The sequence below is a fragment of the Mustelus asterias genome, chromosome 15, assembly GCF_964213995.1.
Source record: "Mustelus asterias chromosome 15, sMusAst1.hap1.1, whole genome shotgun sequence".
Taxonomy (NCBI): domain Eukaryota; kingdom Metazoa; phylum Chordata; class Chondrichthyes; order Carcharhiniformes; family Triakidae; genus Mustelus; species Mustelus asterias.
Window position 1 is genome coordinate 87,983,611 of NC_135815.1, and position 25,008 is coordinate 88,008,618.

The window sequence follows — 25,008 nt, forward strand, 5'->3', positions numbered from 1 at the left end:
GCAGTGACGAGGAACAGAATGATGTGTATTGCCAGGACGGGAATCTCATTTCATATAGGAACCTTGCCGCACGGGTGTACACACCTTCAACACACTGAACAGCTCGAGAGAAGAGCAGGGAGATAACATGTCCACCACTTTGAGCTTTCTCATTACGCGCAGCAAGCACCACGACCACCCCCCTCTCCCGACCCCCGACCCATCCTCCCCCCCCCACCCCCGACCCATCCTCCCCCCACCCACCCCCGCGACCCCCCTCACCTTCCCTGACGCCTCCGACGCTCCTTCTTCTCCAGAATCCAATCCCTGCTTCTTTTTACAGGCTTCCCTTTCAAGTTTTTAAATCTCAACCTGCAGACAGGAAACAGAAGCGTTAGTTCAGATAACGAATGGGTGCTGATATCACCCAGCCCAGGCTTCAGGGATTTGCTCTTTACAAAGCTTTGTTACTTACCTGTTCTAATTTAAGGCCTCTAATGATCTCCCTGGCCCAGGTTTCCACCTGCCTGATGATGAGCTTTTGTTTCTCCAATGTGTTATGTCATGAATTTTGCTGGAAGGACGAAACGGAATTACGAGTTCTCCAGCGGAGTGCTGGAAATGTGACTAATCCTTCACCCCTCTTCCATGCGCCCTCACCGCAGAGGCATTGAGGCACGGCCCCACAGGCTCTATCTGTTGACAGCCACTTTGAGAAGTGCTGCTCTTACTAACTTAAGACAGCAAGAGTCAACCTGAGCACTTGTGCATTACAGAGAAACTTGATTGTCTCCGCGATTAATGTTTGCATGTGCACATTTCACATATGGATGGATATAGATGGTCAGTCACAGGAACCTTGCCGGATTTATAGAACCTGGGGACACTGTTGGGTACAACCACTAGACCGTGAACTTTCTCCTCCATTTTCACCCGCTTGTTTTTGTTACTTGGTTTATCCCAATGCAAACACTCCCATTCCCCCTGCCCCACAGGGCCATCTGTCACTTGTTCTTAAGTTTTGCTCCCACTGAACCTTTGCTTTGATTTGATTTATTGTCACCTGCACTGGGATACAGTGGTATGGTTTCCTGCACGCTATACAGACAAGGCATACCGTTCATAGAGTACATGCGGGAAAAGGAAAAGAATGCAAAACATATGTTGCAGCTTCAGATAGGGTGAAGGGAAGGATTAGCTTAGTATAGGAGAAGACCATTCATAGGTCTGATGACAGTAGGGGAGAAGCTGTCGGTACATGCCATCTTACCTTTATGCCACTATCAGCACCTTTAGTCCTTAATGCCACCATTAACACTCCCTTTTGTCTTGTGCCCATGACATCTTTATCAATCTCTTCTTAACTCCGACCTATCCCTGACCTTCTATTCTGCACAACTCCTCCATGATGTGGAGGAAGGTGATGAAGGAGCGGCTCTCCAAAAGCTCCCGATTCCAAATAAACCTGTTGGACTTTAACCTGGTGTTGTGAGACTTCTTACTAACTCCTCCATTTACAACGAATAATCCACTACATTTCTACCCAGACTCGAAATGTTAACTCTGTTTCTCTCTCCAGAGATGCTGTCAGACCTGCTGAGCTTATGCAGCATTTTCTGTTTCTATTATGGGTACAGCCACTACCCTGATTCAGATCTAAATCCAGGAGTGTACCTTTCACAATGCTCCTGTGGGTTCCTGGACTTGCTTTCAACGAAGCTGAAAGCACTGAACTATGCTGGAGGGGTGGCTGTGGGGCATGGTCCACGGGTATAGATGGCCCTTCATTACTGCACCCACCCAGACTTCTCACCAACCACAAATCCACCATTTACATGGGAGCCATGTCTGCAGAATATTTAACCACCGCGACAGATCATATTGCAATCCAATACTATCCCCGTTTAACAATCACTTTCCCAGTAGAGATCCCCGTACAGTGACTGGACAAGGAAAACCCGGCTATTCTCCTGCCCACTTCCCACTCCAGGAACATTGTGTTATAGAGTCATAGAGATTTACAGCATGGAAACAGGCCCTTCGGCCCAACTTGTCCTTTTTGTTTAACCACTAAGCTAGTCCCAATTGTCCGCATTTGGCCCATATCCCTCTATACCCATCTTACCCATGTAACTGTCTAAACGCTTAAGAGACAACATTGTACCCGTTTCTACTACCACCTCTGGCAGCTCATTCCAGACACACCACCATGTGTGAAAAGATTGCCCCTCTGGACCCTTTTGTATCTCTCCCCTCTCACAAACCCTATGCCCTCTAGTTTTAGACTCCCCTACCTTTGGGAAAAGATGTTGACTTTCTAGCTGATCTATGCCCCTCATTATTTTATAGACCTCTATAAGATCACCCCTAAGCCTCCTACGCTCCAGGGAAAAAAGTCCCAGTCTAACCAGCCTCTCCTTATAACTCAAATCATCAAGTCCCAGTAGCATCCTAGTAAATCTTTTCTGCATTCTTTCTAGTTTAATAATATTCTTTCTATAATAGAGTGACCAGAACTGTACACAGTATTCCAAGTGTGGCCTTACCAATGTCTTATACAACTTCAACCAGATGTCCCAACTCCTGTATTCAATGTTCTGACCGATGAAACCAAGAATACTGAATGCCATTTTCACCACTCTATATCATTTCCCATACTATCTCCTTACTCCGATCAACTAATCTGACTCAGGACCTCCTTAACTCAGACCTATCACATAACCCATCAGTGCAATTAGCCATCCCACACAGATTGTTCTCTCCTCCCCACCACTCCTATTTTCTCCCCCGAAGGCACCAATTCAATCGGAGAATAGTCCCCCTTCCTGGTAATTTACCCATGCAGCGAGCCCAGAGATCGAGGACTGAAACTGATCTTCAACAAATACATGAAATGGGTGACAGCAAATCAGGAGCCCTTTAGACCATGCCTGAGTTTCTTGATCTAGTTTGGAATCAGGCCCGATGCAAAGCAGGCCGGAAGTATCAGACGAGGCAAGACTGATCTTGTCCCATCTCGCTTTGGATGAAATGATCCCAGAATGATCAAGGGGAAGCAGCCCAAGTGAATTTATCCCTCTTACTGGGGAGCTGCCTGGAACAAGCCCCCATCTCAGCCCCACTACCACCTACTCTTTCTACTCTCTGTGATCCAACCTGGGCCCTATTGTTTGGTTTCAGGACGTGTGGCCAGTAAGTGAAATTTTCTTTCTGTATGCGGGCAATGCCGGCAAGGCCTTTAGTTGCCTTGAGGTGGTGGTGGTGGTGGGGGGGTCTTCTCTTTGAACCCCTCCAGTCCCCGCCCTGACGTACACTCACAATGGGCAGCCAGGAAATTCTAACTGCACCACCAAGGGGCAACTTCACATTTATTTCACCCCTCCAGCATCAAGTTCACAAACTGTAAGAGGCAGGAAAATACAGCAGCCGGCGGCTCGGAGCTGTCACATCGATGTTCCTCTGTTACTATGGGTCTCTCAGTGACAGGCAGAAGGAGACTGTACCCCTCCCTGTTTTATTCTGAGGGACCTGGGCAATCAGAAAACAATCACCAAATTCACGTATTAACATCGACAAAGATTAAAATACCGTGCGCAATCCTCTCTCTGAAATGTAGATTTTACACACGTTGAAAGATTAACACAATAACTTGCTAAATCGAAACAGTAAGAAGTTTAACAACACCAGGTTAAAGTCCAACAGGTTTATTTGGTAGCAAATGCTTTTGCTACCAAATAAACCTGCTGGACTTTAACCAGGTGTTGTTAAACTTCTTACTGTGTTTACCCCAGTCCAACGCCGGCATCTCCACATCTCAAATCGAAACAGGCCAGGGCGCGCACACCTACAGTCACTGAATATTGACGAGTTAAAACCTTCAACTCATTTTCTCCTTCTATAGGGCAGGATACAGGTTTTGCCCCAGCTCAAACAAGGGGCAAGAAGAGGCTCGAACCTCTTTGGTCTGTGCGTCACACTGGGCATGCAACGAGCCGCAGAGGCTGTAATGGGAACTCTATATTCCCTGTGACATGCAGCTTGTAAGATTGGGCAGCCATGGATTAAAAAAAAGATGAAGTTTATTTATTAGTGTCACAAGTAAGCTTACATTCGCACTGCAATGAAGTTACTGTGAAAGTCCCCTAGTTGCCACTCTGGCGTCTGTTTGGGTACACTGAGGGAGAGTTTAGCACAGCCAATGCACCTACCCAGCATGTCTATCGGACTGTGGGAGGAAACCGGAGCACCCGGAGGAAACCCACACAGACGCGAGAAGAAAGTGCAGACTCCGCACAGACAGTGACCCAAGCTGGGGATCGAACCTGGGTCCCTGGTGCTGTGAGGCAGCAGTGCTAACCACTGTGCCGCCCTGGATTAAATAGTTTTCCTTTTGCTTTGTCAAGTCGCAAGAAATAATTGCGAGCAACTAAATATTTTTTTTTAAAACACCCAATACTGACAATTGCTATGTTCAAAACTTTCTATTTCACAACATTATTGAGACAGGGAATCAGTGTAAGAGTCATGATGTGGCGCTTGTTAGGGACAGGCATTTTCCATGATAAAGTTAGCTCTACATTCCCAGTCAGTTGAACTTTTTACTGGGAGAGCCCATCCCACATCCAAGGAATATTTTCAAAATTGCACATCCGGTTTTCCACCGACCTGCCGAGTTGTCTCAAATAAAGGTGAACTCCTCCATTAACATAGCGAGGCATTTCATCACCTTCAGCTTCTAAGAGAGTGACACTCCTATTATTAAGTCAGTCCCACCTTCGCTCTGAGGTTTTAACTGGGCAGAGAACTGGGGCGGAAGAGAATTCCCAGCCAATTTGATTGCTTCCCCATTGCAGGTGAGAGTCGAACAGAATTTGAAAGAACAGAAATAGACCATTCCTCCAAAAAAGGTTTGTGCTAGAGTTCATGGCTCCACACAAACCTCCTCTCAACTAACTTCACCGCACCCTATCACCACTTCCTTTTATTATTTCCTTCCTTATATTTATCCAGCTTCCCCTTACACACTTTTATGTTATTAATCTCAAATACTGAGGTAGCCAGTTCCACTTTCTCACCACACAAGGAGTTTTACCTCAGTAACTATTGGATTTATTAGTGGCTATCATGTATTTTTTCACCTTCAGTTTTGGACTCCCCACGTGAACCTGGCATTTACCTGGCATTTGTGAACTGTGCCTGGCTCATTGTTTCCTCCACCTGCTGTGCTCCGAGGGCCTAAACAGAGAGGGGGCGGGCAGGGGGGAGGGAAAAGCACAAAATATAACATTCAACAAATTCAAACTCAGTCTCAAGACAGAGGAAGCTCATGAACACATGGACCTGCACAAAACAAAGTGGTAGAAGGGAGGGAGTGAGAAGAGGCACTTGACAGAACGAGGGCAGAAGGAAAGGGCAGAGAAGAAAGCCAAAATGCAAATACTACGATGGGGAGAGGTCAAAATTACAGTCCAGGGAGAGTAAGAGTAAGTCTGTCAATGCCATTACTTAACCAGATTATATAAATCCCAGGGTCTAAATGGAACGAAATGGTCACACAATGACAACAGAAAATATTTTATAGATGATAAAACCATTTGTTTTCATTTTTGGAAAAAAAATCCAATTACGTTTAGGAAACGGAGTTCTTTGCACTCAGGTTTTTAAGATCACAAGACAAACATTACAAGCAAGCGTAAAATTGGTTGTCACTTGTTTCAACATGTCTCAGCCCATCAGTCAATAAGTAGGAAATGAGCATTTATGTTTAACAAAGTGCGGAATTTACATTTCACTTGAATAGAGCGCTTGAAGTTTGTCCTCCATTTTATTCATACCGTTAACCTGGATAAAATGTCAGTTTTTTAAAAATTCATTTGTGTGACAAGGGCGTCGCTGGCTGGGCCAGCATTTGTTGCCCATCCCTAGTTGCCTTTGTCCGGCTGAATGGCTCGCTGGGCCATTTCAGAAGGCAGTTGAAAGTCAACTACGTTGCCGTGGCTCTGGAGTCGCATGTAGGCCAGACTGGCTAAGGACGGCAGATTTCCTTCCCTAAGGGACATTAGAGAACCAGATGGGTTTTTCTGACAATCGACAATGGTTTCATGGTCATCAGTAGATTCTTAATTCCAGATTTTTTTAAAAAAATTGAATTCAGGTTCCACCATCTGCTGTGGCGGGATTCGAACCTGGGTCCCCAGAACATTAGCTGAGATTCTGGATTAATAGTCTAGCGATAATACCCATTAGGCCAACGCCCCTAGCTGAAAAGTATTTTCTGAAAATTTATATGGACATATATTCCCTTATATTGTAGAACTCACTGGGCTCAGGCAGGCTTTGGCTTGCTGTTTATAACATCATCGGGCTCGTCAGAGGCAGTGTGGCCTGACACCATGTTCCTTATTCAATGGCCCTTCTGGGAAGTGCAAGTGTGTGTGTGTGTGTGTGTGTGTGTGTGTGTGTGTGTGTGTGCTTGGTTAAGGAAAAGTTTAGTCTCGTTTGTGATCAATAACCGTGTAAGTTATGAACACTTGGCAGAAGCGCTGAAGGTTAGCTAGCATCCATTGAATAATAGATGGAGTTACGTTCTTCAGGAGAGAAAAGGTGGTAAAGAAAAAGAAAACAGATTACTGTAATTACTGTGACAGGCAGCACGGTGGCACAGTGGTTAGCACTACTGCTTCACGGCGTCAGGGACCCGGGTTCGATTCCCGGCTTGGGTCACTGTGTGTGTGGAGTCCGCACGTTCTCCCTGTGTCTGCGTGGGTTTCCTCCCACACTCCAAAGATGTGCAGGTTAGGTGAATTGGCCATGCTAAATTCTCCCTCAGTGTACCCAAACAGATGCCTGAGTGTGGCGACTAGGGGATTTTCACAGTAACTTCATTGCAGTGTTAATGTAAGCCTACTTGTGACTAATAAATAAACTTTAAAATTGTGTATTAATAGTACCTCAGTAAATATGGCACAATCGCTGCCTTAGTCAAGATTAGCTTCCACTTCTCGGCATACAAAGAATCAGCACCAGTCAGCAAAGCATTCCAGAGGCTCACTATTCTCTGGCAAGGGAACAGCTGTCTGACATTGACTCTATTCCAGCTCTTAACATGGTTTAAACTCTTGAGCGAGAATAAGGGGGCACAAACTGGCAAGAGAAGCATAGACAATTTGAGAAAAACCTTTTTCACACAGTGAACGGTTAGGGCCTGGAACGCATTGCCTAAGCGTGTGGTGAAGGCAGGTTCAATTGAAGCATTCAAAAAGGGAATTAGACTGTTATCTGAAAAGGAAGAACGTTCAGGGGTAGAATTGCACTAAGCGACTTGCTCATTCGGAGAGCCAGTGCAGACACAGCGGGCCGAATGGCCTCCTGCAACAAATCTGTGATTTACAAAGAATCGGTATCTGCCTTTGCGATCTTGCCTGTCCGAGAGAAGCAGAGCTTGTCAACTGTGGAACTCAGGATTTTTAAAAAAAAAACAGCCCTTACCCAAAAATAAACGGCATCACAGACAGCTGGAGAAGACTCAAGGTCACGTGTGTGTGAACAGCAGAGCATCTGCTGAACGACACTGAGCCATCTTCAGCAGCAAGCTTAGAGTAACTTTCACGGGACAGAAACAGGGAAATACACAGCAGGGCCTGACAACCCCTGAACAGATGGGTTGACATGTTAGGTATGACTTTGTCTACAACCAAAACATTCTACCTTAACTTTCCTCTTCAGGGATACTGACCAATCTAGTGTGGATTTCCAATGAATTGTGATATTTCACATTTCTATTTCACTCTTTGTAACCACACCATTTGCAAGGTTAAATATTTTCATAGGATAGCATCATTGAATCCCTACAGTGCAGTAGGAGGCCGTTCGGCCCATCACGTCTGCACCGACCACAATCCCACCCAAGCCCTATCCCCATAACCCCATGCATTTACCCTAGCTAGTCCCCCTGACACTATGGGGCAATTTATCATGGCCAATCCACCTAACCCGCACATCTTTGGACTGTGGGAGGAATCCAGAGCACTTGGAGGAAACCCACGCAGACACGGGGAGAACGTGCAAACTCCACACAGACAGTGACCTCAGCCGGGAATCGAACCCGGGTCCCTGGCGCTGAGAGCCCTAAGTTTTAAAAGACAGACTCCACTGCTAAACAGTGTGATTGAAGAGGTCACTATCACTTCACCAATTATTTAGGTCAGTCATTTGCGAACCCGGAAGTGTTTTCCCTTGTTCAATGTGCAATAAAGTTAAACTCCCGAGTATCCCAGAGGCCCCTCTGACTCGTGTTGCAATCTCTAATCCAACCATCTACGCTGTTCCATTTTAAATACTTGCAGCCAGAGTCAAGACAAAAGAGTGAATGGAGACTTGTGTGTACACAACTCGGTCAGATTCAGCTGAAAATAAAAACATTGCGCACTACGGAGCCAGCATGAGCACAAGAAAGGAACAGGGAGCAGTCTCTAATAGCACAATGAAAATGAAATAAGACTTACCACTGGCAGCTTTCCAGAGACTCCAGCAAATAAACACAAGAAGAATCTGAGAAAGAAAGGATAATTAGAACTCACATGGGCAATCTGCAGAAAAGATGTGCGACGCCCCAGAGCATTTCGCAGCCACATCATTCATTTAATCTTTCGTGGGGTGTGTGGGAGTTGGTGGCAAGGCCAGCATCTGGGGCCCATCCCTGATTGCCCCTGAACTGAGTGGCTTGCGAGGCCATTTGAGAGGGGAGTCTCGCTGCAGGTCTGGAGTTGCATGCGGACCAGGCAGGGAGGAACTCCATTAGTGAACCAGACGGGTTTTCATAATCATCGACAACGGCTTTGCTACTTTTTAAAATTCCAGATGTGAATCTAAATTCCACCAGCGGCCACGGTGGGGTTTGAGCCCATGTCCCCAGAGCATTAGCCTGGGCATCTGGATTACTGGTCCAGTGACTTTACCACTATGCCATAGTCTCCCCCCCCCCCCACCTTGCATTGTTACAGAATAAACCCAAGGCTATTGTACCCCCACCCCCATTCCCCAGAGTACCTTGCTGTATTGTCAATGCACCCTTGTATTACACCTGTGTTACTATCATCTTTACTCCAAGTGCTCTTCCCCCACCCAGCGAGTTCTCTTAGGAACAGGAATCTATTGAGTAATCAATAAAGGGAGGGATAAGGGGCAGCTTCCCACATTGTAGAACCTGCTTCAAACCACTGCATCCCCAATTCCTGCACCTGGAGTATTGTGCACAGTTTTAGTCCCCTTATTTGAGGAAAGATGTAGTGGCATTGGAGGCAGTTCAGAGGAGATTCACTAGATTGATTCCAGAGATGAGGGGTTTGTCGTATGAAGAGAGATTGAACAGTTTAGGCTGATCCTCTCTGGAATTTTAAGAAATGAGGGGAGATCAAATTAAGGTATACACGATGATAAACGGTTTGGATAAAATAGACATGGAGCGGATGCTTCTGCTGTTGGGGCATTCTAGGACGAGAGGTCAGAGTCTTAGGATAAGGGGTAGCAAATTTAAAACAGAGTTGAGGAGAAACTACTTCTCAAAGGGTTGTGAATTGGTGGAATTCGCTGCCCCAAAGTGCTGTGGATGCCGGGACAGCGAGTAAATTTAAGGAGGAGTTAGACAGATTTTTAATTGGGAATGGGTTGAAGGATTATGGGGAGAAGGCAGGAAAATGGGGATGAGGAGCATATCAGCCATGATCGAATGGCGGATTGAATGGCCTAATTCTGCTCCTATATCTTATGAACTTATGTGATGAAAATGACAAGATCTAGGGACAGAGGGCTCGTAACTTTGCCGCAGGGCCAACCATTACTGTGACATAAATGCACAGTGATGGGTTAGCAGGTCTACAACATGCCGCAAACTGTGGAGAGAATTTACAGAACAAATCATCTGCTTATTCAGCCGGGCAGAGCGAAGGAAAGAGACAGAAATAAATCTCAGGAACTCTCAAGAATTTGTGCTCAATCTGGGGACAGATGGACAGTGAACGCATCAGGAGGATCATCTGCTTGGACAATCAGCAAACTTCTACCAAGTGTATATATATTTATATTATATACAGCTCGCATGGAAGAGAGCGACACGCAGGATGAAGCGACAATTTAACTGTCCCACAGTAGATAGTCTATCTAACACCATGGTGAACATTTAAGCTGGTCCATTCAACGCCTTTCAATTATTTGGAAAAGGTACTGATGCTGGTTGCAACTTATGACAGCAAAAGATCTATATGGTGTTTTTCACATTTTCAGAATGCCTTTCGCAGCCAATGAATTACTTTTGAATAGTCACTGCTGTTTTACAGCCGATTTGCACAGCAAGATCCCACAATAGCGCCAGGTCATCATTGGTGTAGGGACACGAGAAGAATTTCCTCTGCTCCTCGAATAGTGCTGTGAGATATTTTAATCTCAGGACAGATGGGGCCGCGGTTTAAGACTACTGTAGAAAGGTGGCACCTCCAGCACTCTCTCAGCACCGCACTGGAATGTCAGCTTAGAGGTTGTGTGCCCAAGTCTCTGGAGTGAGACTGGACCTACAATCTTCTGACTCAGGGGAGAGTGCTACAACTGAAAACAAGGGCCTGACACGCCATACAGACAGAAATTACTTGAGGACTGAGGAATGAAACCAGTTACAGCAGTTTATTTGCCCTCCCCTGAATACTGACTGTGTTCCACAAGAAAATGAAATAATTTGTACAGTGGCACGGTGGTTAGCACTGCTGCCTCACAGCGCCAGGGACCCGGGTTCGATTCCTGGCTTGGGTCACTGTCTGTGCGGAGTCTGCATGTTCTCCCCGTGTCTGCATGGGTTTCCTCCAGGTGCTCCGGTTTCCTCCCACAGTCCAAAAGACGTGCTGGTGAGGCGCATCGGCCATGCTAAATTCTCCCTCAGTGTACCCGAACAGGTGCCGGAGTGTAGCAACTAGGGGATTTTCACAGTAACTTCATTGCAGTGTTGATGTCAGCCTAATTGTGACACTAATAAATAAAGTTAAACTTAATTCAATACTCACTTTTTTGCTTTGGTGCTGTTGGGATAATCGACCACCATCCCACCTGTGAAACCAGCCTTCATCGCCTGCGCTGTGATCAACTCCAGCTGCGGGACAAAAACATTCACGCTGATTTTAGTCCTCAAATGATTCATTCCCCTCCCTTCAAGGTATGACACTTTGCTGGGATGACAGTTTTGTGGCCACCTTTTGCTACCTTCCTTGCCCACTTCACTGTGGTAATGCCCTCGTTGGGTGGTTGTAGGTTGAAACCACACTCTGGGACTGCAGCATATAATTCAGACCATCCTCACATTGCAGTGCTGAGAATGGGCTGCTTGCTGCGTTGTTCGAGAAGGCTTCCTTTAGCCAACATATTGAACCAAGGCCCTACACCTGCCTGTTCTGTCTCTTTGGGTTCATGTTAAAGATCCCATCGCACTGTTGGATGAGAACAAGCTGTTCTATTACTTATGTAACCAACACAGTTCCAATTCAGGGAGTGCACTGTGTTTTGAGACATTTGAGAGGTGATAGGGTACCACAAAGGGATTTCCTTTCTCCTGAAATAATGTATTTATGTGTGCGGCTAAACAGTATCAGTGCGCAATTCAACTGCATGGGCATCACAGCTGAGTCCAATTCTGTTCTTGCCCGTTGCCCACGCTTGTACACATGTAGCAGGAGGGTTACTGCATGGCAGTTTGAGGTGGGATTCTTGGCTAATTTTTCCAGCAGATTCTGCTGTTTGCTGCATGAATTCAATAAGTCGTTGGAAGCTCTTGCAGTTAACTGCCAGGACAATTTAAATTAAAGGTGACACAGATTCTACACTGGTCAACTGCAGCATCCATGGGGAGCGGTTTGTGATATCTACGGAGGCTGTATGAGGGCACAGCCAGAAACAGCGACTCATAACTTCATTGTGACAATGACAAGCTGAAACTCCATCCAAGGCTCGCAGAGCTCCACTGGGCCACCACACTCCTCCAATAGAGACAACATCTAAGGTAGCACGGACATCATTCTGAACAGAAAGTCACAGGTTGCATCCATTTGTCCGCACCACCTTAAACCGGGATGCTAACAATGAGCCACAGCACCCTGTGCTACAGAATCGAAGGGCAAATAGTTAGCCGAGAATTTTACATACTGACAGCCCCTCGAGCCTGCGCTGCCTTTCATAGAAACGCAGGAAGCCATTCGGCCCTTCTAGCTTGCTCCACCATTCATTATGATCATGATACAGTGGTTAGCACTGCAGCCGCACAGCCTCAGGGAGCCGGGTTCGATTCCCGGCTTGGGTCACTGTCTGTGTGGCGTCTGCACTTTCTCCCAGTGTCTGTGTGGATTTCCCCCCACAGTCCAAAGACGAGCGAGTTAGGTTGATTGGCCATGCTAAAATTGACCCTAGTGTCAGGGGGATTAGCAGGGTAAATAGGCTGGTTTATGGGAATAGGGCCTGGATGGTATTGTGGTCGGTACACTTGATGGGCTGAATGGCCTCCTTCTGTACTGTCGGGATTTTATGGATTGTCATCCAACTGAATAGCCTGATCCCTAATTCAATAAGATCATGGTTGATTTGACTGTGGCCTCAACTCCACATTTTCACCTACCCCACAATAACTTGGCTCCTTTGTCAACCAAGAATTCAACCACCTCTGCATTAAAAATATTCAATGACCCAGCCTCTACTGCTGAGGATGAGACTTCCAAAGATTTACAACCCTCAGAAAAAAAACTTTCCTCATCTGTCTGAAGAGGACCTGTTATTAACCTGTACTCCCTAGTTCTAGTCTCCCTCACAAGGGAAAACATCCGACACATGAACTCTTTCAAATCCCCTCAGAATCTTTTATGTTTCAGTAACATCACCTCTCGTTCTTTTAAACTCCAATGGACAGAGGCCCAACCTGTCCAACCTTTCCTCATAAGCTAACCGCACCCCCATCCCAAATATCAGTTGAGTGCTTCCTTTCGTAAGTAAGGTGACCCAGAACTGTATACAGTGCTCCAGATGTGGTCTCACCCTATACAACTGCAGCAAACCATCCCTATTGTTATGACCAGGACACCCAGATCCATCCGTACCTTGAGTTCTGTCATCTCGTTCCATTTAAACAATATGCTGCTAGTCTATTCTTCCTACCAAAGTGAACAAGGTCACATTTTCCCACATCATACTCCATCTGCCATTTTCTTTCCACTCACTTAACCCAACGATATCCCTTTGCAGGTTCCTTGTTCTCATCACAACTTACTTCCCTGCCTATCTTTGTGTCATCTGCATATTTAGCAACCAGACATTCGGTCCCATTATCCAAATCATTGTTATAAATTGTAAATAGTTGAGGCCCCAACACCAGTTTCTATAGCACTCAATGCCAACCCAACAATGACTCAGTTATGCCTACTCCCTGCACCCTACTAACTAACTAATCCATGCTAATATATTACTCCCTGCACAAACTCTTAGTTTGCCTAGTAACCTTTGATGTGATGCCTTGTCAAACATCTTCTAGTAATCTTAAGTACAGCACACCCAGAGGGCCTCCTCTATCCATGCTGTTTGTTACTTCCTCTAAGAACGCCAATAACTCAAACATGATCTCCCTTTCACAAAGCCATGTTGACTCTGCCAGAATGCATTGAGATTTAAGTGCCCCGCCACAATCTCCTTCACAATGGCTCCCAGTATTTTCCCTGCGAAAGGCGATAAGTAAATTGGCTTGTGGTCTCCTGATTTCTATTTCCTTCCTTCCTTGAATAGAAGAGTCACATTTATTATTTTCCAATCCGATAGGATTCCAGAATCAAGGGAAGTTTGCAAAGTTACAACCAACACATCTACAATCCTGGCAGACATTTATTTTAAGACCTTAGGACAAAGTTAATCAGAACCCAGGGACTTAGCAGCCTTCAGTTCTAATATTTCTTTTCAGGATCCTTTCCTGGTGATTGTTTTGAATTCCTCCCCACCTTTCACCTCCTAATTTACAATTATTTCTCAGATGTTACTTCTACCCTCGACAGTGAAAACGGAGACAAAATATCTGATCAATTCAGCTGTGTAGTTCTGGTCACCCAATAGAATATCAAATTAGAACGAGTGCAGAAAAGATTTACTAGGATGCTGCTGGGACTTGATGGCTTGAGTTATAAGGAGAGGCTGGATAGACTGGGATTATTTTCCCAGGAGCGTAGGAGGCTGAGGGGTTATCTTATAGAGGTCTATAATGAGGGGCATAGATCGGCTAGATAGTCAACATCTTTTCCCAAACATAGGGGAGTCTAAAACTAGAGGGCATAGGTTTAAGGTGAGAGGGGAGAGATACAAGAGAGTCCAGAGGGGCAATTTGTTCACTCAGAGTGGTGAGTGTCTGCAACAAGCTGCAAGAGACAGTAGTAGAGACGGGTACAATTTTGCCTTTTAAAAAGCCTTTAGAGTTACATGGGTAAGGTGGGTACAGAGGGCTATGGGCCAAATACAGGTGATTGTGACTAGCTTAGTGATAAAAACTGGATGGCATGGATACATTGAGCCGAAGGATCTATTTTTTCTTGCTGTAAACCTCTATGACTCTAACACGTCCATGCTGACCAGGTTGCCTAAACTGAACTAGTCCCATTTGCCTGTGTTTGGCCCATATCCATCTAAACCCTTCCTATCCATGTCCAAATGTCTTTTAAATGTTGTAATTGTATCAGTCTCTACCACCTCCTCTGGCAGCTCATTCCATACACGCACCACCCTCTGTGAAAAAGTTGTCCCTCGGGTCCCTTTACCCTCTCACCTCAAACCTATAGTTTTGGACTCCCTTTACTTGGGGAAAAGATCGTGGCTATTCACCCTATCTCTGCCCCTCATGATTTTATAAACCTCTATAAGGTCACCCCTCATCCTCCTTCTCTCCAGGGAAAAAGTCCCAGCCTATCCAGCCTCTCCTTATAATTCAAACCTTCCAGCCCTGGTATCATCCTTTTTTGCACCCTTTCCAGTTTAATTTAAAGTTGTAATGATTAAATCTGGATGAACTCACATCGGCACCTTATCGAATGATCATTTAAAATGTTGGCCACAAGTTTTTGGTCGACTAAGATTTCAGCGAGAGTGCTGAATTGATCACACGAAAACAGTCACAATTCACTGCACCCTGAACAAGCCAGAAGGACAAACAGAACAAGAGGTTGACACACAAACCACTCACACACACACACACCATATGTTGGGTATTAAGTTCCACTATTTTAATATTCTAACAACCAACCTGCTCGGAGTTCTCAGGGTAGAACTGAAATATGGCTCGAGCTCCTCGTACCTATAAAACAAACAGATGTCTATCGTGCTGTCAAAACAAAAGCACCATCATTCTAAATCCCAGTTTCATTAAATATTTACAGCAACTCTAGGAGTTCGCATGGCAAATATCCTCCATGAGGCATTTACTCCAAACCCCCAATGGTTCACAACTAGAGGGTCAGAGGTTAGTAGGGTGTGATCTCTGACTCTTGGTGAGGGGTTAGTAGGGTGTGATCTCTGACTCGTAGTGAGGGGTTCTGCACGTGGCACAGTGGTTAGCACTGCTGCCTCACAGCGCCAGTGATCCGGGTTCGATTCCCGCACTGTCTGGGCAGAGTCTGCACCGTTCACCCTGCATCTGCATGGGTTTCCTCCGGGTGCTCCGGTTTCCTCCCACAGTCCAAAAGACGTGTTGGTTAGATGCAGTGGCCATGTTAAATTCTCCCTCAGTGTACCTGAACAAGCGCCAGAGTGTGGTGACTAGGGGATTTTCACAGTAACTTCACTGCAGTGTTAATGTAAGCCTACTGGGACAACAATAAATAAACTTAAAGTTAAGATGCATCCGAGTAAAATGGAGAAGAGGGGAGCGGATGCTATTGTTGGAATGTGGTGAGGGGACGGGGGAGAAGTGAAACACAATCTAAGTGTGTACGCTATAATCTTTCTGGCTTTCCTACACTACTGGAATACCCAGACCTATTCTGCTCACAACCCAGTTACAGTGGAATTCTTACGGTGAGGTCCCACAAACAAATTAAGCAGTCAGCACTTTAAAATAAACCACATGTATCTGTACAATGGATGCCTGGATATTGAAGATTCCCAGTCTTGAAGCTTACCAGGCTGGCGTACAAGGAGCTGAAGAATTTGTAGAGTCGCTTTGGGGGGCTGTGACTCTTCTTATCTGCATTACAAAGCCACTGCAGGGCAGAGATGCTGAGGAGAGAGACACAAAACACACCATTAAATTCACCATTTGGCACTGCTGTCTCACAGGGACCCGGGTTCGATTCTGGCCTCGGGTCACTGTCTGTGTGGAGTTTGCACGTTCTCCCCGTGTCTGAGTGGGTTTTCTCCGGGTGCTCCGGTTTCCTCCCACAGTCCAAAGATGTGCGGGTTAGGTTGATTTGCCATACTGAATTGACCCTAGTGTCAGGGGATTAACAGGGTAAATATGTGGAGTTACGGGAATAGGGCCTGGGTGGGATTGTGGTCAGTGCAGACCCGACTGGACAAATGACCTCCTTCTGCACTGTAGGGATTCTATGATTTCCACTTTGATTCCCCTTCTGATATCCCAGTGTGCCGGGTATTTGAAGACCGGGTGCTTTGCTTCCAATTAAGAGGGCATAGTTCAAAGATGTGTGGGTTAGATGGATTGGCCATGCTAAATTGTCCCTTTGGCTAAGATCAAGTGTAGTATGGATCGGCTGGTTGAGGTTACACTGAAGCTTCATATGTTTCATATGAAGCAATTTTAAAAAGCGGCATCTCGGCCTTTTGGCTAAGATGCAAATGAGCTCAAGTCTTGGAGGAGGAACCTCCCCCTTCTCCAATCAGCTTGGCTCATGTGGATCAGGCCCAGGACAGGGTGATTTGGTCGCTCGCCCTGTCTTGTCAGCCTGGATCTGAAATGTCTCAACTTGTTGAGACTCTGAATTGGATTTGATTTGATTGAATTGGAAAAGTATTAAAAACAAATTGTCCCTTAATTTCAGGGGGATTAGCTAGAGTAAATGCATGGGGTTATAGGGATAGGGCCTGGGTGGGATTGTGGTCAGTGCAGACTTGATGGGTTGAATTGCCTCCTTCTGCACTGTACGATTCTATGATTAAATGATGCTTAACCCAACACTCAGACATTTATTTATTTGGTGGAATTTCAACTTTCCAGTGTTGTGGGTGATTTGGGTTGAGGGTGTGGTGGGGGCGGGGTGAATATAACAAGAGAGAGAGAAGAAAGTGAGTCAAATTACTTGATTAACTTTAGAAATACTGCCTCACATCCCATTTAAGAAGCTTGTTCAAACATGTCGTCTGGGTGGGAACCAAAGAATGGGTGATTATAAATAGCACTCTGGTTTTTAAATAGAACAGTTTAAAACGTCTGGGCTGTGAGGAGAGTCAGAAGAATCTGGGATTGTTTAGTCTGGAGATGGGAAGGTACAATTCTGGTCACATTGCTATAGAAAGGATGTTATTAAACTGGAAAGGGTGCAAAAAAGATTTACAAGGATGTTACCAGGACTGGTTGCTTTGAATTATAAGGAGAGGCTGGGACTTTTTCCCTCCTGAAGCATAGGAGGATGAGGAGTGACCTTATAGAGGTTTATAAAATATGGGGCATTGATAAGGTCAATTGCCAAGGTCCTCTCCCCAGGGTAGGGGAGTCCAAAACTAGAGGGCATAGGTTTAAGGTGAGAGGGAAAAGGGACACGAGGGGGCAACGTTTTCACACAGAGGGTGGTGCGTGTATGGAATGAGCTGCCAGAGAAGGTGGTAGAAGCGGGTACAATTCCAACATTTAAAAGACATTTGGACAGGTACATGGGTGGGAAAGGTTTAGAGGGATAGGGGCCAAACGCAGACAAATAGGACTGGTTCAGTTTAGAAAGCCTGGTCAGCATGGACGAGTTGGGCCGAAGGGCCTGTTTCCGTGCTGTATATCTCTATGACTCTAAACACAACTACTGTCGCTGCATGGTGCAAGTGTTTCTGGAGGAGGCAATTCAGTTTCTCAATTACCTGATGCAGCCGTCAAAGGAACCCGCCCGGAATGGAATACCGGCGCCCACATCGCCCAGAATGAGGTCGCCTTCCACCTCTCTCTCCAATGCAACATCTTTCAGGAAAAGGAAACAACAAATTCAGAAACAGTGGGACAAAATAGCTCAGAATGGCGAGAGAGAATGCCCTGTTTCCCATGAAATTCAAATGCACGGGAATATGAGCATGTGATAAACACATGCATAAAAAAATAACAGTTTTTGTTGCTTTTGTTTGTTGTTTGAGTCTTCTTCTGCTCTCTCAAATGCTTCTTTCTCTAGTGAAAAGTACACAGGGTGAAATGCAACAAGATATTCCCCACTTACAGTATCCAGTACCCTGCAGAACCTTGACCCAAGCAGCAATGCAAGAGGCCATTTGGCCCATTATATTTGTGCATTGTGTTTTTCTCCACAAGGCACCCAGCCTAATCTGACACTCCCCACAGCCGTTAACATCCTACCTACTCTAATCCACCTTCGCCCGCTTGCTCTCACTGGTCTAACGCAAAACCCAGTCCGAACTCAGCTCGCTTTCCAACCTATGACACAGATCCAGAGTGGCTGTCAGCCTCTTGTTGCTACGGGAACTGGCCAAACATGCCAGCTCCAAATACAGGAAAGCAGTGACCAATAACACTAACTCCGCTTTGGGTGCCAAATGTGTTTCATTATATCTATTTCCACAACCAAAACTCCCTTCCTGTGACAGCGTAAACTCTCATCCACAATGCCATGAGAGATTTGCTGGTGAAACAATCATTTTGGGGTGGTTAGCTGATTTTATTCGCTCATTCTTATTGCTGAAATTTTACCGCCTCGCCTGCCCGAGGCTTGGAAGATCCCACCTGAGACCAACAGAGAATGGCGTTCTGCGAGCCTTGCCCGCCCCAATTCCGGCCTACGTCTCAGTAGTGCACTGCCTCATGGAGCTCTGGGCTACTTGGGCAGTCATAGAAATCATAGAAACCCTACAGTGCAGAAGGAGGCCATTCGACCCATCGAGTCTGCACCGACCACAATCCCACCCAGGCCCTACCCCCACATATTTTACCCGCTAATCCCTCTAACCTACACATCCCAGGACTCTAAGGGGCAATTTTTTAACCTGGCCAATCAACCTAACCCGCACATCTTTGGACTGTGGGAGGAAACCGGAGCACCCGGAGGAAACCCACGCAGACACGAGGAGAATGTACAAACTCCACACAGACAGTGACCCGAGCCGGGAATCGAACCCGGGACCCTGGAGCTGTGAAGCAGCAGTGCTAACCACTGTGCTACCGTGCCGCTGTGGACTTTAACCTGGTGTTGTTAAAACTCTTACTCTACTTGGGCAGCACAACGATGAGTTCAGGGCCTGGTGAGATGTTGCCGCAATATCTTAAGCAAGCACCATTAATGAGGCAGACAAGTCAAATCAAACCCCGAATGGTGATCCCAAGTTTCCGACATTTAAAGAGGTGAAAGTGGGGTTACGTGATCTGGGAGTCAGCCTGGTGTTCTGCGAGCCTCTCCGTACCTGCTTAAAACTCCAGCTCTTCCTCAAACACAAAGAAACCGGGGTCAGAATGCCAATCCCGCCATCCTAAATTGAACTAAATTAATCAAATGGAAATAGGACTTTTTCAAAAAGGCCACCCTAAGCTTCCACCCCCGCAGTGAGCAATACAAGTTTTAAAAAACTTTATTTATTAGTGTCACAAGTAGGCTTACATTAACACTGCAATAAAGTTACTGTGAAAGTCCCCTAATTGCCACACTCTGGCGCGTGTTCGGGTAACACTGAGCGAGAATTTAGCATGGTCACTGCACCCTAACCAGCACGTCTTTCAGACTGTGGGAGGAAACCGGAGCACCCGGAGGAAAGCCACGCAGACATGGGGAGAACATGCAGACTCTGCACAGACAGTGACCCGAGCCAGGAATCGAACCCAGGTCCCTAGGGCTAAGGCCGCCATGCTAACCACCGTGCTGCCCCACAGCCCCTAAGCCAACAGGATTGTCTTCATAGGGCCTCAGAAAAGTTGGCAAGCTTCAGATCTCTGGGACATCAGTCTCCCACATTCGGAATCATGGAAATATTAAATAGAAACTCCCCACAAATGAGAAAAAAGAGTAGTAAGCACGCTTTACTTCTTTATTCACTGAATCATAGAATCCCACAGTGCAGAAGGAGGCCATTCGGCCCATCGAGTCTGCACTGACAACAACCCCACCCAGGCTCTAACCTGTAACCGCACGTATTTACCCTGCTAGTCCCCCTGACACTTAGGGGCAATTTAACCTGGCCAATCAATCTAACCTGCACAGCTTTGGACTGTGGGAGGAAACCAGAGCACCCGGAGGAAACCCACGCAGACAAAGGAAGAACGTGCAGACTCCAAAGAACAAAGAACAGTACAGCACAGGAAACAGGCCCTTCGGCCCTCCAAGCCTGTGCCGCTCATTGGTCCAACTAGACCATTCGTTTGTATCCCTCCATTCCCAGAATGCTCATGTGACTATCCAGGTAAGTCTTAAACGATGCCAGCGTGTCTGCCTCCACCACCCTACTTGGCAGCGCATTCCAGGCCACACAGACAGTGACCCTAGGCCGGAATTGAACCCGGCTCCCTAGCACTGTGAGGCAGCAGTGCTAACCACCGAGCCGCCCACTGCGCCACCGTGTCAAAGTCGTAAGAATGTGGAAGTCACCACTACCACATGTAACTGAGATGAATAACAACTGCATTTGAGGGGGAGCGAGATAAGCATGAGAGAAAAAGTATGATATGTTAAAGCTAATGGTGGAGGGGGAATTGATTAAGTGCTTGAATGTATTTAAAACGGGTTCCCCTGTTAAGGGGGTAACCCGTCCATTTGTTAATTTAATTTATTTGTTTTATTGGTACAGATCCAGAGTGTCGCGCCTCTTGCTGCTGGGGGAAACTGGCCAAACATGCTGGCTTCAAAGGCACGAAAGCGATCACCAAAAACACTAACTCCGTTTTTGGCTGACCATACTAAAGATAAAAAATACAAAATGTATAAAACAGACTGCTGTGGTGTGGTCTACAGTGCTGGATTCAGGTTCTTTGCAGGGGCAGTTCATATCCCACCACTGCCAGAGGGACAGGCAATTTGCTCTAGTGATTTGATATCTGGTTCAGCTGGTAGCAATCTTACATCTTAGTCAGAAGGTTGTGGGTTCAAATCCTGCTCCAAGTCCAGTGCAATACAATTGGACCTGATGGTATGTTAAGGACTTATCAGGTCCAATTGTGTTGCCACAAAAAGATTCTTTAAGGGCTGTCAACTTGTTAATTCGTTCCTTTGATTTTACACCAATGAATATAAAGAGGGACTGCCGGACAACAAGAGCAGGGATGTACTTCTGAGGCTGTATACGGCTCTGGTCAGACCCCATTTGGACTATTGAGAGCAGTTTTGGGCCCCATATCTAAGGAAGGATGTGCTGGCCTTGGAAAGGGTCCAGAGGAGGTTTACAAGAATGATCCCTGGAATGAAGAGCTTGTCGTATGAGGAATGGTTGAGGACTCTGCATCTGTACTCGTTGGAGTTTAGAAGGATGAGGGGAGATCTTATTGAAACTTACAGAATACTGCGAGGCCTGGATAGAGTGGACGTGGAGAGGATGTTTCCACTCGTAGGAAAAACTAGAACCAGAGGGCACAGCCACAGACTAAAGGGACGATCCTTTAAAACAGAGATGAGGGGGAATTTCTTCAGTCAGAGAGTGGTGAATCTGTGGAACTGTTTACCGCAGAAGGTTGTGGAGGCCAGGTCATTGAGTGTCTTTAAGACAGAGGCTGTTGATTAATAAGGGGATCAGGGGTTATGGCGAAAAGGCAGGAGAATGGGGACGAGAAAAATATCAGCCATGATTGAATGGTGGAGCAGACTTAATGCGCCGAGTGGCCTAATTCTGCTCCAATGTCTTATGGACACTGGGGTGGTTAGTGGTAGAGGCAGATATACGTAATGCTGCATTCTGTAAAGAAGCCAATTATTGCAGCATGGTGGCACAGTGGCAGCACTGCTGCCTCACAGCGCCAGGGACCTGGGTTCAATTCTGGCTACGGGTCATTGTCTGTGTGGAGTTTGCATTCTCCCCATCTGCCTGGGTTTCTTCCAGGTGCTCCAGTTTCCTCCCACAGTCCAAAGATGTGCGGGTTAGGTTTATTGGCCATGCTAAACTGACCCTTAGTATCGGGTGGACCAGCAGGGTAAATACGTGGGTTACAGGAATAGAGCTTGTGTGGGAGTGTTGTTGGTCTAGACTTGATGGGCCAAATGGCCTCCTTGTGCACAGTAGGGACTCTATGTTACCTCACAGCAACAGGGACCTGGATTCGATTCCCAGCTAGGGTCACTGTCTGTGCGGAGTCTGCATGTTCTCCCTGTGTCTGTGTGGGTTTCCTCCCACAGTCTGAAAGACGAGCTGGCTGGGTGCATTGGCCTTGTTAAATTCTCTCTGTGTATCCGAACAGGCACCAGAGTGTGGCGACTAAGGGATTTTCACCGTAACTTCATGGCAGTGTTAATGTAAGCCTACTTGTGACACTAATAAAATAAACTTTAAAAGGAATCGCAGCTAGTTTCATACTTCACCAGCTGACTCGGGTTCCAATAAACAGAAAGAAAGAGTAGAATAGGGTTGGGTGAAGAGGGGTGGGAGGAGGTTCACACAAGGGATAAACATCAACCGAGTCGACAGACTTCCCCCTGGAGTGGAAGATTCCATGTTTTATAGCAGTTGCACATTTAAGCAATCACGGTCCCACAAAGACAGTATGTCGGAATTAGGTCACCACATCCTGTTGTCGACTCCTGGAGCTCAGGTCTGCCACAATCAAAGGCGTTCCATCTAGGGGCGGCACGGTAGCACAGTGGTTAGCACTGCTGCTTCACAGCTCCAGGGACCTGGGTTTGATTCCCGGCTTGGGTCACTGTCTGTGTGGAGTTTGCACATTCTCCTCGTGTCTGCGTGGGTTTCCTCCGGGTGCTCCGGTTTCCTCCCACATTCCAAAGATGTGCGGGTTAGGTGGATTGGCCATGCTTAAATTGCCCCTTAGTGTCCTGAGATGTGTAGGTTAGAGGGATTAGTGGGTAAAATATGTAGGGATATGGGGGTAGGGCCTGGGTGGGATTGTGGTCGGTGCAGATTCGATGGGCCAAATGGCCTCTTTCTGTACTGTAGGGTTTCTATGATTCTAAATCACCTTGCCTCATCCTGTTCCAGAGACTCTCCCCTGCGAGTCTTCCCAGTCTGCGGCAGAGATCAAATATAAAAATGTGAGTGTGTCACAGGGAAGGCCAGATGGTAGGTTTCTACAAAAGCACTTGAATCTGCTTGCAACAGGCGTGCGCAATGTGTAAAAATCACAACTCCTCACATACTGAAACAACCGTGTCCATATGCAGCAGGATCTGAACACCATTCAGACTTGGGCTGATAAGTGGCAAGCAACTTCCACAAGCGCCAGACAATGACTATCTCCAAAAAGAGAGAATCTAACCATTGCCCCATGACAATCAATAGCATTACCATCACTCAATCTCCCACTAACATCATCCTGGGTGTTACCATTGACTAGAAACTAAATTGGACCAGCCATATAACTACTGTGGCTACAAGAGCAGGTCAGAGGCAAGGAATTCTGTGGCATTTACCTCACCTCTTGACTCCCCAAAGTCTGTCCACCATCTACAAGGCACAAGTTAAAAGTGTGATGAAATACTCTCTATTTATTAGTGGGCTTACATTAAGACTGCAATGAAGTGAAAATTCCCTAGTTGCCACACTCTGGAGCCTGTTGAGGTACACTGAGGGAGAATTTAGCATGGCCAATGCACCTAAGCAGCATGCCTTTGGACTGTGGGAGGAAAGCAGAGCACCCAAAGGAAACCCACGCAGACACAAGGAAAACGTCTGGACTCCGTACAGATAGTGACCCAAGCCGGGAATTGAAACCAAGTCCCTGGTGCTGTGAGGCCGCAGTGTTAACCACTGTGCCACCCATTTTGTTTGGATGAGTGCAGCTCCAACACTCGAGAGGCTCAATACCATCCAGGACAAAACAGTCCTCCTGATGGGCAACCCATCCACCATCTTGAACATTCACCAGCGATTCACTGTGGCAGCAGTGTGTACCATCTACCAAGATGCACTGCCACATCTCAAAGAGGCTCCTTTGACAGCACCTCTCGAATCCATGACCTTTTTCACTTGGAAGGACAAAGGCAGCAGATGCATGGGAACAACACCACCACCTGCAAGTTCCCCTCCAAGCCACACATCATCCTGACCTTGGAAATATATCAGCTGTTCCTCCACTGTCGCTGGGCCAAAAAGCTGGAACTCCCTCCTTAACTGCACTGTGGGCGTACCTACACCAAAGGGACTGCAGCAGTTCAAGAAAGCAGCTCACCATCACCTTCCCAAGCACAACTAGGGATGAGCGATAAATGCTGGCCTAGCCAGTGATGTCCACATGACATGAAAGATTAAAAAGATGACCGTGTTACCTACCAAGCATGGCTGCACTGATATCCACACCAACCCAGTGATGCCCTTCTTCAGAGAGGTAATCCCCACTGAGTCCCGATCCACAGCTGGAACACAAACAGAGTCACGTCAATCCCATTAAGAGATTAACAAGCCCAAGTACACATCTGACATGACAGTGTATTGAGGCATGCACCGGTTGTATAACTCGGGAAGATTGATCAGAGGCGTAGCATTTAGCAGCTGTGTGTGAGAGAATTGTCACTCAGTCAATGCCTCAGAAAAGAAAAATATGCTGATAAACATTATGACAATTATTTGGAATACTGCACTAAAATCAATTCAATCTCATGTTTCCAACAGCCGCTTTTCATATAGGGGCATCTTATTTTATTGCTTGGAAGGGGTTGGTAAAGATTT

The 25,008-nt window shown here is 46.4% G+C and overlaps 1 protein-coding gene across 2 annotated transcripts in view; it reads right to left on the minus strand.

Moving 5' to 3' along the window:
• bud23 (BUD23 rRNA methyltransferase and ribosome maturation factor) overlaps positions 1-25,008 on the minus strand; it is a 33,655-nt gene that overhangs the window by 2,935 nt on the left and 5,712 nt on the right. Inside the window, exons 4-11 of one of the 2 annotated variants that reach the window (XM_078230287.1) lie at positions 24,613-24,695; positions 18,058-18,154; positions 16,152-16,248; positions 15,278-15,328; positions 11,028-11,113; positions 8,484-8,529; positions 5,156-5,214; positions 262-351 (exon numbers count right to left, since the gene is read on the minus strand). In XM_078230287.1, the coding sequence (XP_078086413.1) occupies positions 262-351; positions 5,156-5,214; positions 8,484-8,529; positions 11,028-11,113; positions 15,278-15,328; positions 16,152-16,248; positions 18,058-18,154; positions 24,613-24,695 (609 nt within the window). Of the gene's footprint in view, positions 1-261; positions 352-5,117; positions 5,215-8,483; positions 8,530-11,027; positions 11,114-15,277; positions 15,329-16,151; positions 16,249-18,057; positions 18,155-24,612; positions 24,696-25,008 lie in introns of both variants that reach the window. The other variant, XM_078230288.1, reaches the window with a different exon arrangement.